At 41.8% G+C, this 12,641-nt stretch overlaps 1 protein-coding gene across 3 annotated transcripts in view; it reads right to left on the bottom strand.

Annotated features, from left to right (window-relative positions):
• mad1l1 (mitotic arrest deficient 1 like 1) overlaps positions 1-12,641 on the bottom strand; it is a 107,667-nt gene that overhangs the window by 31,857 nt on the left and 63,169 nt on the right. For all 3 annotated transcript variants that reach the window (XM_088419256.1, XM_088419257.1, XM_088419255.1), the window contains 2 exons: positions 12,164-12,308; positions 2,894-3,034 (listed from right to left, as the gene is read on the bottom strand). In XM_088419256.1, the coding sequence (XP_088275382.1) occupies positions 2,894-3,034; positions 12,164-12,308 (286 nt within the window). The remainder of the gene's footprint in view (positions 1-2,893; positions 3,035-12,163; positions 12,309-12,641) is intronic.

The following is a 12,641-nucleotide window of genomic DNA, read 5'->3' as shown; positions in this document are numbered from 1 at the left end:
CAGCTGGTATGAATGAAGTCCAAAAAATTTAAATGTGATCATAACACACATACTGCACCTAGTTTAGAAATCAGAGGCTGGCAAAAACTGTTCAAATAAGAGGCTGGCAAAAACTGTTCAAGAGATTGAGAATTTTAAAAATGCTTGTTTTTTTTCCCCCCAAGTTTTAAAAAGTTGAAGACAACTCACAAGTTTGGTATTTTAGTCAGAAACCTACAAGTCAAATCGGCATTTTGTGGGCCATATAAAATGATGTGGCGAGCCGGATATGGCCGCCGGGCCTGTTTGACAACAGTGGCCTATGCTTATTTTGTCCAATTCTTGGATCTTTACATCAAACATATCTCAGATCAAAGAGAAAGCACTTGAAAAGAAGACACTTGGGAGCTGAAATTTCACCCAGGTGGTGACAACATGTCAACGTTCAACATGGCACAACGACTCAATTATCAAACTAGCATGAGTGTGCCATACCTTGGTTAAAATTGTGCAATTTGATGTGGAAGAAAATGACCCGAAAACGGTCAAAATACAGCACAAGCGTTAATTACTTTGTCATGGGTGAACCCACAAAATAAATAAATACATGACTGAAATGTTAAATGTCCATTTATTTGTTTTATTTAAAACGTGCATACAGTTCCCTGGGTCAGCAACATCTCTTGTAAATAATTTCAATACCGTAATCCAGAGGTCCCCAACCGCCAGCTGGCAGCCCAGTACCGGTCCGTGGATCAACTGATACCGGGCGGCATGGGCCGCACCCAAAATAACAATGTTTTGGATCTGATTTAATTGATCCTTTATGAGTTCAATAATCAGTGCTTTGTTTGGCCTGTTGTTTTTTGGCACTACCCCTGGCCACTGTTGATTTACATTTTGTCAATGAGGAAGGACACGGTGCAGCTTCACTTGAGAGCAGTCATTGTCAGTCACACACACCTTGTTGTCTCGCTGAAATCTGACCCACGAGTGCCTGTAAATTGTATTTTCTTTGTAAGAATGTTGTCATGTATATGCCGAAAATTAATTTGTAGATCCAACAACTTTTGACTGTGGATAACATGCTAGCTAATGCTACTTCTTATCTTCAGCATATTATTTAGTGCTGCCTCGTATGTGTTTCACTGGTTAACATTTTCTTTTGTATTGATAAGAACTCATTTGCATCAAATGAACGTTTTGTATTGAAATGGATAAAATGATAAAAAATTTGGGGACCCCTGCCTTAAACAATTCCCTGAAGTTAACCCAGTTTCAAATTGAGCTCTAATCAGCTGTGTGATTTTGAAAAGAGGCCGACAAATTGCTGAATATGGGCCTGAACATAAGAGAAGGTTCTGAGTAGTGCTGGACAAATGAAGCTTCACAAAAAGCTTGTGATATTTTTCTGATTTCCGAAGATGGCTCTTTCGGCTTAAAGATATAGTGGGAATACTGTATATTATGCACTATAAGGCACACCTAAAAGCCTTCAATTTTCTCAAAAACTGACAGTTATACAGTGCATAAACTGAGAGTTTATTTTGGGAGGGGGGGAAGGGGGACAAAAAAATTTAATGAACCTAATCGCCATGAAACTCTTTAGTCTTTAGGTAATGGGCCCTGCCTTCCCCAACTCCCAAGCAGCCAGCCGATAAACCAGATGTTTGGAAAACAAAAGATATATTTATTTACATGACAAAAGGGTTACTGAAAGATAGGAGCAATTAACTCAGGGTGAACCAAGGCCAAAACAACAAACAAAACAATCTGTCTTTGCAACAACCAAACTAACCTAACAAACAAAACAACCAAAAGACAATAGGCTTACCTCCCTAGCTCCAAAAAACAGGAGGAAAGAAAATGGAGGAAACAAAAACGGCGGTTCACCCGTACTGCTCGGTTTCCATAACTATCAGTACAAATGCGTGGCTGGTTGGGAGCGAAGGAGGACGAGAGAGTTGTCTGCCATCTCGGCTCAATATATAGCAGGTGTGCGACCTGCCAATCAGCAGCAGCCAATCATGGGCCTTCCTGGAGCCGACAAATCCTTGCACTGCTGGGGCACACCTACAAAAAAGATGCCAGGAAACACAGGGTACAAAGAAACAAAGCAGGCCGGTACCAAAGAGCAAGACCCCTGAGTGAACCCACCCGTAACAATATATTTAAAAAAAAAAAATAAAACACCCTGTTTGAAATTTTGATAGGATATATATGCTCCAAGTTTGATACTTTATATGGGGAAAAAGTGCAAAAACTGTGGGTTTTTGTGAAAGAGAGAGGAATTTTATCAAATATATCCAGAAACAGTTTTTGTTTACACCAAACAATATATTTTAAGGTTTTTGGTTGCAATTTGATTAAAAAAAATTTAAGTTTAATATTGGATTGAATCATAATTGTATTCTTTTAAACTCTTGATTCGTCTTGGCCTTGATCCAAACCAGGTGTGTGAAACATACGACCCGTGGGCTGGTTATGGTCCCCAAATGAGTTTGATCCAGCCCGGGAGATGATTGAGTGATGATTTTTTTTTAATAATATTTGATAGAATCATAGTGTTATTCTTTACAACTCTTTAATCATCTTGGTATTGATCTTAACAGTCTTTAAAGTAATGAAAAGGTGTTTTGCCCCCCCATTCTTCCGATAGTACTTTCCAAAAATTATCCTTATTAATTTTTAATAGTCTATTAATAAATTTGACTGACTTATCCGATTGTCTTTTTGATATTCTGCCTTTAGCGCAGCTCCACCTAGCGGATGAATAACTCAACTTCAACTACTACTGTATTCTTTGTGCCTTATAATGCAATCCGCCTTATATATGAAAAGTTTTAAAATAGGTCGTTCATTCTGGGTGCACATTGCAGCGTGGAAAATACAGTAAATAGCGACTGTAATACACCTCCATCTCGGCACTGAGATTCTGCGTCTTGTGCAGCATTTCCTCTGCCTCCTTCAGACGCTTGCCCAGCTGCGGCGAGTGTTCGGTGGGTGCCAGCTCGCCGTCGTACGATTCCAGGATGGAGCGCATGCCGTCGCGTTCCTGCAACACATACGCATGCATGCGCACGTTAACCTCCTGGGAAATTTGCTGACAGAGAAGGTCGCGCCTTTACGGTATGTCTGACACGCAACTTTTGTGAAGGAAATGAAGCGTGTCTCGTTATTTGCTATTTCCCTGATTGGCCTGGCATTTCTCAGCGGTCGGAGCGTGCCCGTGGGGGGAGGGGTCTCAACCCGCACAATGTTGCTTAACAAATCACAACTATTTTTGTTTGTTTTCATTACGTTTGTCATTAATATTTTTATATCTTGAGCAATAAGTGTTTTAAACATGACAGTGTGATGTATATAGCACTTGTCCCCATGGCAATAAACGAGCCACGTTGTGAAAAAGAAAAAAAATCTCACTCACTTTCACCGCTTGTTCTTCTACTTGCATATACTCCAACAGTCAGTCCATCTTAAAAGAAGCGCATTTCTTTTTTACTTTCGCTGGATGAGTGGATGTGTCGCTGCTCGTTTGTTTCGCAAAGAAAAGAGGTTAGCATGTGCATCTCTTAATTTCGCACTGTTTGCTAGCTAACCTGCACTGAGTGTATATGCAGGGAACGTTTCTGTCCATGCGTTTGATTGGATGAATAGTTTAAGTGAAACTTATCGTATCATTGGCTGGACACTTGTCACTCGCTGTCACGATGCAAAATGGTACAGAAAACAATATTATTGGTCTAATTAATCACAAAGGATGAGGTCTAATATTAGATATCACTTAATATGTTTATATTGCATTTTGTTTTATGCGCAGCATAGCTTTTCTTGTGCGCTGAGAACATGCGAACAGTGCGCAATTGCGCAGACGCGCAGCTTAGAGTGAACACTGGTGTGGAGTCGTTAAGGCTAGAGTTAACTGGCACTAGGCTGGATTGCTACAAAACACATAGTATACTCACTGCAATCCACACAATACCTAATGCTGAATCCCTAGTGATAATATTTCTGCTGAGGTGGTGTTGATTAAGGAAAGTAGTCATGCCTCCTTAACCGGTCGGATTAGTGACAAAGTACCTAGGCCGATTATTAATATTCATACGTGAGTTGTAGCCGTCAACAATCGAATTTCTACATTACTAGCATTGCAACGAGGTTTTAATGACTCAAAAAACAAATTGAGGCCCCAGCCATCAAAATCTTGTTAGGATTAGTACTACTAACATTTAGACTCAGAATAGTTCAGGAAAAACTTCCCAGTTTAAATTCGGCTTCATAAATATTAGGTCACTCTCCTCAAAAGCCCTTCTGGTAAATGATCTTATTAGAGATCACAATCCTAAAGTGCTTGGTCTCTGCGAAACCTGGTTAAAACCAAATGAATTTTTATCATTAAATGAGGCCTCACTCCCAAACTTTGTGGGCTCACACGTTGCCGTTTTGTAAAAAAGGGGGAGGTGTCGCCCTAATTTCAGAATCTGGTCTTAAACTTAGCACGACCACTAATCATACCTTCAAGACATTTGAGGCTCTCGTTATTCGATTGAGCTCCTCACCACCATTCTACGTGGTAGTTATTTACCGTCCTCCCTGTCCATTCTCTGGATTGTTAGATGAATTCCCTTAACTTATGACTGATTTAATAACTTATGCAGATAATATATTAATTAAGGGTGACTTCAATATTCATATGAACTCCCAATTGAAATCTCTAAAAGAAGACTAGAACAAGCCTAGCTGCTACGCAGCAAAAAGAGTAACTCAGACCAGCCACTTACTGTAGCAATTCAAGCAATAATCGATGCATTTGGTTTTACACGACTAATTGAAGCAGCGACACACCAGAATGGTGATATCTTAGATTTAGTGTTAACCCGTGGCCTAACTGCCTCAAATGTCACAAGTTTGCCATATACTAACGCTATGTCTGATCCCTATTTTATAACATCCGAAGTCCAAACTCAGTGTGGTCTTATTGACCACAACCAAAGCTTATAGCGCCGTTATAGCGCCGTTAAGACTTAAAACACGTCCGAAGTGGCACACTTCGTGGTTTACCGATGAAACACGTACATTTAAATTGTTAAGTAGACAACTTGGAGCGTAAATGGCGAACAACTAAACTCAAGGTTTTCCGTCGGGCTTGGTGCGATAGCTTGCTGAAATATAAAGAGGCTCTTAGGTTAGTGTGTAGGAAATCATATATTAGGTTTTTATCATTATGTGCTTATTTCTTGTCTAGAATAGTGTGCATTGCTATCTATGTATGCAGTCCTAGTTCATCTCGCCCCAGTCCTTAGATAAAGCTGTTGACGCAGTAAAGTGTGAGCTGGGACCATGGCCCAGCTGTTGGTGGCGCCCAAATGTCTCTTTTTGTTATGTCTTGAAATGTGCAATGCTTTGCTGAATGAATAAAAACCAGGCAGGGGCGCTTGAGCAGTTGAATTAGTGCAGGGAACGCACGGGTTCGTTCGCCGAAGCTTTTTCCCTATGCCATGGTATAGAAAAGTCAATCTTGGCTGGTCTGAGTTACTCAAGCCAGGCTTGTCCTAGTCTTCTTTTAGAGATTTCTCTGACAGCTAGCAAAAACAAATTACTTTTCCAAAATGATTGGTCTTAATAAAAATAACCCAAAATATTTATTTGATATGGTAGCAAAGCTAACGCAACAGCAGCAGATTAATCATAGTTCCCTCCATTCAGCACACGATTTCATGCGATTCTTTACTCAGCGAATTCAGCTAATAATGAACGAAGTAAAAAAGGCAGCGCCACTTACCCCCTCGGGTTCTGTGATTGCTGATGCTAGTTCGGACAATCAGGTTCATGAAAGTCTGGTAACCTTATCCCAGTTTGATTTAGTATCCCTGGAGTGTCTTACACACCTGGTTAATGCAGCAAAGCCGACATCCTGCATGCTTGACCCACTTCCAGGAAAACTCGTTAAAGACTTATTCCCGATCTTAGGGTCATCTGTCTTGAATATTATCAATCTGTCACTCTCCTCTGGCATTGTACCTGAAGCTTTTAAGACGGCTGTCATCCAACCATTACTCAAGAAACCTCACCTAGATCCAGAAAATCTCTCTAACTATAGACCAGTGTCACATCTTCCGTTTATTGCCAAAACTCTTGAATAAGTTGTAGCACAACAGCTTAGCGATTTCATGATAGATAACAATAGATTTGAACTCCTTCAGTCAGGTTTTAGGGCCAACCACTCAACTGAGACAGCCCTTGTAACAGTGACGAATGATCTTCTCTTAGCCATGGATTCCAACATCTCATCAATATTATCATTGCTTGACTTTAGTGCCGCATTTGACACTATTGATCATCATATTCTTATAGAACGTCTTAAATCATGTTTTGGTATCTCGGGATCAGCACGTTCTTGGTTCAGATCTTACATCCTGGGAAGGACGCATAGTGTCTCTTATGGCAATGCGATCTCTGAATCTTTCCCCGTCTCATGTGGTGTCCCGCAGGGGTCAGTACTTGGTCCCTTACTGTTCAATATCTAAATGATTCCTCTTGGCGATATTACACGTAAACCTGCTGTTAGTTTTCATTGCTATGCTGATGATACCCAACAATACATGCCTTTAGAAATAACAGATCCATGCAAGTGCAGTAAAATGGAGGCCTGCCGTCCCAAGATTAAACAATGGATGTCTTCCAATTTTCTGCTTCTTAATCCTAGTAAAACAGAGATGTTAATTATTGGCCCTGCTCATCATCGGCACTTGATTAAAAATACCACTTCTAACCTGGATAATTGTACTATTTTCCAAAGAAGTTTTGCAAAAAATCTCGGCGTGATATTTGACTTAACTCTCTCTTTTCGGACACATTAATAACACGACAAGAACGGCATTTTTTCACCTTTGCAATATAGCTAAAATTCGCCCTATTCTTTCTCCTAGCAATGCTGAAACAATAATTCATGCATTTTTTACGTCGCGCCTAGACTATTGTAACGTTCTGTTTTCTGGGCTTCCCATGTCCTGTGTCAAAAGCCTGCAGTCTGTACAAAATGCGGCAGCGAGACTATTAACAAGGACGAGAAAGTTTGATCATATTACTCCGATTCTAGCTGACCTGAATTGGCTTCCAATACACATGAGATGTGATTTCAAGGTGTTGTTAATTACTTATAAAATTTTACACGGTTCAGCTCCTTCCAATTTCATCGACTTAGCATCACCATATGTTCCGTCCCGACAACATCGATCACAAAATGCCAGTTTGTTATCGACCCCACAGGCCAAAAAGAAGTCCGCAGGATCAAGAGCCTTTTCCATTCGCACACCAGTACTATGGAATGTCCTACCTATGGAAGTTCGCGCAGCCACCTCAGGAGAAATCTTTAAATACCGACTAAGAACACATTTGTACTTGAAAGCATTTAGTTAATGGGCCTGTCTGCAGCTTTCTTCTTTTTTTTTTCCTGCCACCTTCTCCCGGCTGGGAGAGGGGCTAGCTAGATGGTGAAGGTTGACTTGACCGCCCCCATTTGGGGTGATCGACCATCGCGGTATAAGAGATCGCCCGTCTGCGGTCCATTTGGTTGAACTGCGGGGAAGGTTCCTGCCCAATGGCTTTGCCTGCTGTCAAGTCATCATTGCACTATTTAGCACAAAGTTTTCTGTAATCTATATTGTGTACCTGTATTTGTCTGTAAGGTGTATCTATTTGTCTGTATTTGGTACAAGCAGCACCCACTTTAACCTGTGGGCCTGGAAGGGGGCTCCTCCCACCTGTGGTCGTTTCTGATGGTTTCTGATTTTCCCCAAAATGGGGTTTTTGAGTTTTTCCGTCCCCTTCTGGGAGCTTTGACAGGGGATGCTGTTGTGTACCTTACACAGAAAAGATGTGTCTGTATAACTTCTTTCTCGAAAGAAGTCTCGACATGACCTCTTTTCATCTGTGAAGCACTTTGAGACTTTGGAGATTCATGCTACACAAATAAAATGTGATTGATTGATTGATACGCCCCCCTCCGTGCGGCTCTGGATGTTGTAGGGCTGTCTTGGCTGACACGCTGGACAACATCGCGTGGACGTCGGGGACAGTGCCCCTGGATTGGCAAACTGGGGTGGTGGTCCCCCTTTATAAGAAGGGGGACCGAAGGGTGTGTTTGAACTACAGGGGAATCACACTCCTCAGTCTCCCCAGTAAGGTCTATTCAGGGGTGCTGGAGAGGAGGGTCCGTCGGGAGGTCGAGTCTCAGATTCAGGAGGAGCAGTGTGGTTTTCGTCCTGGCCGTGGAACAGTGGACCAGCTCTACACCCTCGGCGGGGTCCTTGAGGGTGCATGGGAGTTCGCCCAGTCTACATGCTTTGTGGACTTGGAGAAGGCGTTCGACTGTGTCCCTCGGGGATCTCTGTGGGGGATGCTTTGGGAGTATGGGGTACCGGACGCCCTGATACGGGCTGTTTGGTCCCTGTACGACCAATGTTAGAGCTTGGCCCGCATTTCCAGCGTCAAATTCGTTTCCAGTGAGGGTTGGACTCCATCAAGGCTGCCCTTTGTCACCGATTCTGTTCATTACCTTTATGGACATAAATTCTAGGCGGAGCCGAAGCGTTGAGGCGGTCCGATTTGGGAGCCTCAGCATTGCATCTTTGCTTTTTGCGGATGATGTGGTGCTGTTGGCTTCATCAGGTTGTGACCTCAAACTCTCACCGGAGCGGTTCGCAGCAGAGTGTGAAGCAGCTGGGATGAAGATCAGCACCTCCAGATCTGAGACCATGGTCCTCAGTCGGAAAAGGGTTGAATGCCCTCTACGGGTCGGGGATGAGGTCCTGCCCCAAGTGGAGGAGTTCAAGTATCTCGGGGTCTTGTTCACGAGTGAGGGTAGGATGGAGCTTGAGATTGTCAGACGGATCGGAGCGGCGTCTGCTGTCATGCGTGCTCTACACCGGTCTGTCGTGGTAAAGAAAGAGCTGAGCCGAAAGGTGAAGCTCTCTGTTTACCACTCGATCTACGTTCCTGCCCTCACCTATGGCCACGAGCTGTGGGTCGTGACCGAAAGAACAAGATCCCAGATACAAGCGGCCGAAATGAGTTTCCTCCGCAGGGTGTCCGGGCTCTCCCTTAGAGATAGGGTGAGAAGCTCGGTCATCCGGGAAGGGCTCAGCGTCGAACCACTGCTCCTCCGCGTTAAGAGGAGCCAGCTGAGGTGGTTCGGGCATCTGGTTAGGATGCCCCCCGGACGCCTCCCTGGTGAGGTGTTTCAGGCATGTCCCACTGGAAGGAGGCCCCAGGGATGACTCAGGACACTCTGGAGGGACTATGTCTCTCGGGTCCGGCCCACTTGAGAATACATTTTCCTCTCTGCGTCCCACAAGCTATGAGTTTGACACAAAATGCCAAAATTTCCTTGTGAAGTCTTACTGCAATGATTTGCATTGGATGGATTTTGAGCAGCGGAGCCCTGGTGGCTATTTACGGTCTATTTACGCATGTTTCATCTAAATCAAAAATCTGTCAGATAAAGACTAAAAGGCTCTTAATTTGAAAAACATAAACAAAAGGCAAAAAGAGGACAAGGCTATAAAACGGTCATTGGCATTTCATGGCCTCTTAAAACCATGCCTGCAGGTCAACGGCAGGGGAAGGCAAAGACAAACATGAAAATGATAAAAGACTAAAAGGAAAATGAAGAAAAAAATAAGAAAATCAAAAGAAGCAGAAGGATGACGGAGTACAAGAAAGAGAAAAAGAGAAAAGGTACAAGAACATTTAAGAAATGAAAGGATACAGGGAAAAGAAGAATAAGAGGAAAAGGAGAAAATGAAGGAAAAGAAAAAAAGGAAAAGAATACAAGGAAAATAAGATGGAAAAGAACATTTTGAAAAATAGTGGAATTAAGAAAAGGAAAAGGAGACATAAAGAAAATAAGGTAAAGAAAAGAAAAAGAAAAAACAAGAAAAGGAAAATGAAAAGAAAAGGGAAAAAAGAATACAAGGATATAAAGGTGAGAAGATGAAAAGGAAAGGGAGAAAAGAGAAAAGGGACATGATTACAAAGAAAAGACAAAAAAAGAGAAGAAAAACAAGGAAGTTAAATGAAAAGAAATGAAGATGAAAAGGAAAACGAGACAAAAAGGTGGAGAAAAGAAAATGAGGTAGAAAAAAGAAAGAAGAAAAACAAGAAAAGGAAATGAACAAAAGAAAAAGGAAAAGATAAAAATGAAACGGATGAGAAGAAAAAGAAAATCAAAAGAAAATCAAAAGAAGCAAAAACAGTAGAAGAAGTACAAGAAGAAGAAAAGAAAAGAAGAAAAAGGAAAAAAGACGAGGTCCTGCAAGAAGAAAAGAAAAAAGGGAAAAGAATACAAGGAAAATGTGAACAGAAGAATGAAAGGAAAATATGAAACAAGAAAAATAAGAAGAAAATCAAAAGAAGCAAAAGGACAAGTATAAGAAGGGAAAGAAAAGAAGAAAAAGGAAAAAAGAAGAGGTACTGCAAGAAGAAAAGAAAAAAGGGGAAAGAAAAAAGGAACATGTGAAAAGAAGAATGAAAGGAAAAGGGAAAGGAAGAAAAAAGAAACATATAGGGAAAATATACGAGACAAAATGAGAAGAAAAGAGAAAATTAAAATGAGGTAAAGTTATATATTACGTTCAGTTATATATTTGTAGTTTAAGTGTATTTCGGATTTCCCACATTGTGAGCAGTCAGTGAACGCCTCACCAATGTAATGTTGAATGTGCTCCAAGGCAGTTGTAACCCGTGTTCCTCGAGACGCAGTTCTTTTTGCCACAAATACCTGAAGTTTCACATCATCTGTGTTTTACCTAGTTAATGATTGCGTGTATAGGCCAGTGCTTCTCAAATAATCCCCCCCCCCCCCAGGGTGGGCGCGGATGATTCTAGGAAAAAGGCTTTGTTTTTGCCATGTGGAATGTAATTGCAATAAAGTAATCATTTTCATCATTTTCTTTTAGCTTCAGGCACTTTGGTGTACTTGCTTTTGTTTTTTTCCGTTTTTAGACTAAGCTATAACCCGTATAAACGCGATAAAAATAATTAACAGTTGTTGAAAGTTGATTTATATTGTGTTTTTCTGTTGTTAATGTTAAAGGATACATGTGTAGGTATACTTAAACAATTTTCATCAATAATAATCTTATTCATATTCAGCGCATCAACTGGGGGAGGGGGGGGGGGGCGAAAAGTTTTCTCTTTTCTAGGGGGGGCCTGGCAAAATATAGTTAAACTGGTATAGGCCAAAAGACCACATAGCGCATTGCTCGATGGTAGAGTGGGCGGGTTCAATCCCCCGACCATCAAGACCATGTTGAAGTGTCCTGAGCAAGACACTGAACCCCCAGTTGCTCCTGATGCTGCATCATCGGTAGATAAATGACTTGTTAGTGTAAAGCGCTTTGAGTACACAAGGTAGAAAAGCGCTATATAAGTGCAAGTCCATTTACCATCTATCCATTAATTAACGAGTCAAATGGAATACCTTTCCATGTTTTCTAACCAGCGCACTAAGCACCATACCTTGAGACTCTGGAGACATCATAACTTTTACATGATCCTCTCCATTTAAGGAATATTCCTGCGCGTGAAAAAGAATGGACTCAGACGTTGGTTTAGCCTGCTCGCTTCTTTTATCGAAAATAATGCATAACAATAATGTTAGTTAACAAGAGCTGTCCTTAGCTTCAACAGTCACTGGCTGCTAACAGTGACCGGCAGTTGGGGACCTCTAGTTTATGATCTGAATTCGTTCAATAAATGAAACACATGTAATGTTATATGATTAATGGTTGTGTTAATGTTTTATGATTAATAGTGATGTTGTGCTTATACTATTTTGGTCAGCATTAAAAAAGAATAATAAATCTGAAGTCGCTGTAAAGCTATAAAAATATACCTGTATACCGTGATTTTATTGGTCTAGCTGATTTGAGAATAGGTTTTTCTCTATGCGGCCCGCGAGCTAAAGCAAGTTTGACACCCCTGATCTAGTGGATGCAGCAACCCCAGTCATTACTATCGCTTCTATATTGTGTGCCTTATAATGCGGTGCGCCCTATAATTGCAAACACTTTTAAAATAGGCTATTCATTTAAGGTGCGCCTTATAATCCGATGGGCCTTATTCAGAAAATACGGTGCACATACTGTATGTGGCTAAAGGTTAGTGTGTTTGTGCGCATCACCCTGGTGAGTAGAAAAAGCCTCTTCTGAAGCCGCCGCAGGAGAACGTCGTGCGTTTCTCGCTTCTTCTGCTCCTCCAGCGTTTTGGTTTGCTGCTGCAGCAGCTCCATCTGCAGCTGAGAAAGTGAGCCCTCCAGGCTTCGAACGCTGTTTTGGGGAAAAGGAGATGAGGTGTGTTACAGCATCCATTAGACCAGTGGTTCCCAACCTTTTGATCAGCACGGCACGGTCAACGCCTTAAATTTAGACTGCGGACCGGGGGGGGGGGGGGGGGGGGGCTGTCTGCTCTTGATCCTTGTCACCACGCCTCAGATTTATATTGATTTATAAATCAATATGGGGGGAGGGGGGTTGGGTGCTTTCTGCTCTAAAAAAGAAATTGCTCTAAAAAAACATCACAAATGTATGGACGGGGCTTTCTGTCACTGTTGTAGTTTTTGTGCACTTTTTTTTTTTAATCGCGCGAGGAGAGGGAAGGGG

This window comes from Hippichthys cyanospilos, chromosome 7 (assembly GCF_059441005.1).
Source record: "Hippichthys cyanospilos isolate Australia breed blue-spotted pipefish chromosome 7, RoL_Hcya_1.0, whole genome shotgun sequence".
In the NCBI taxonomy this organism is placed as follows: Eukaryota; Metazoa; Chordata; class Actinopteri; order Syngnathiformes; family Syngnathidae; genus Hippichthys; species Hippichthys cyanospilos.
Note: the sequence above shows the minus strand (reverse complement) of the source record. Positions and strands in the feature narration are given on the sequence as shown.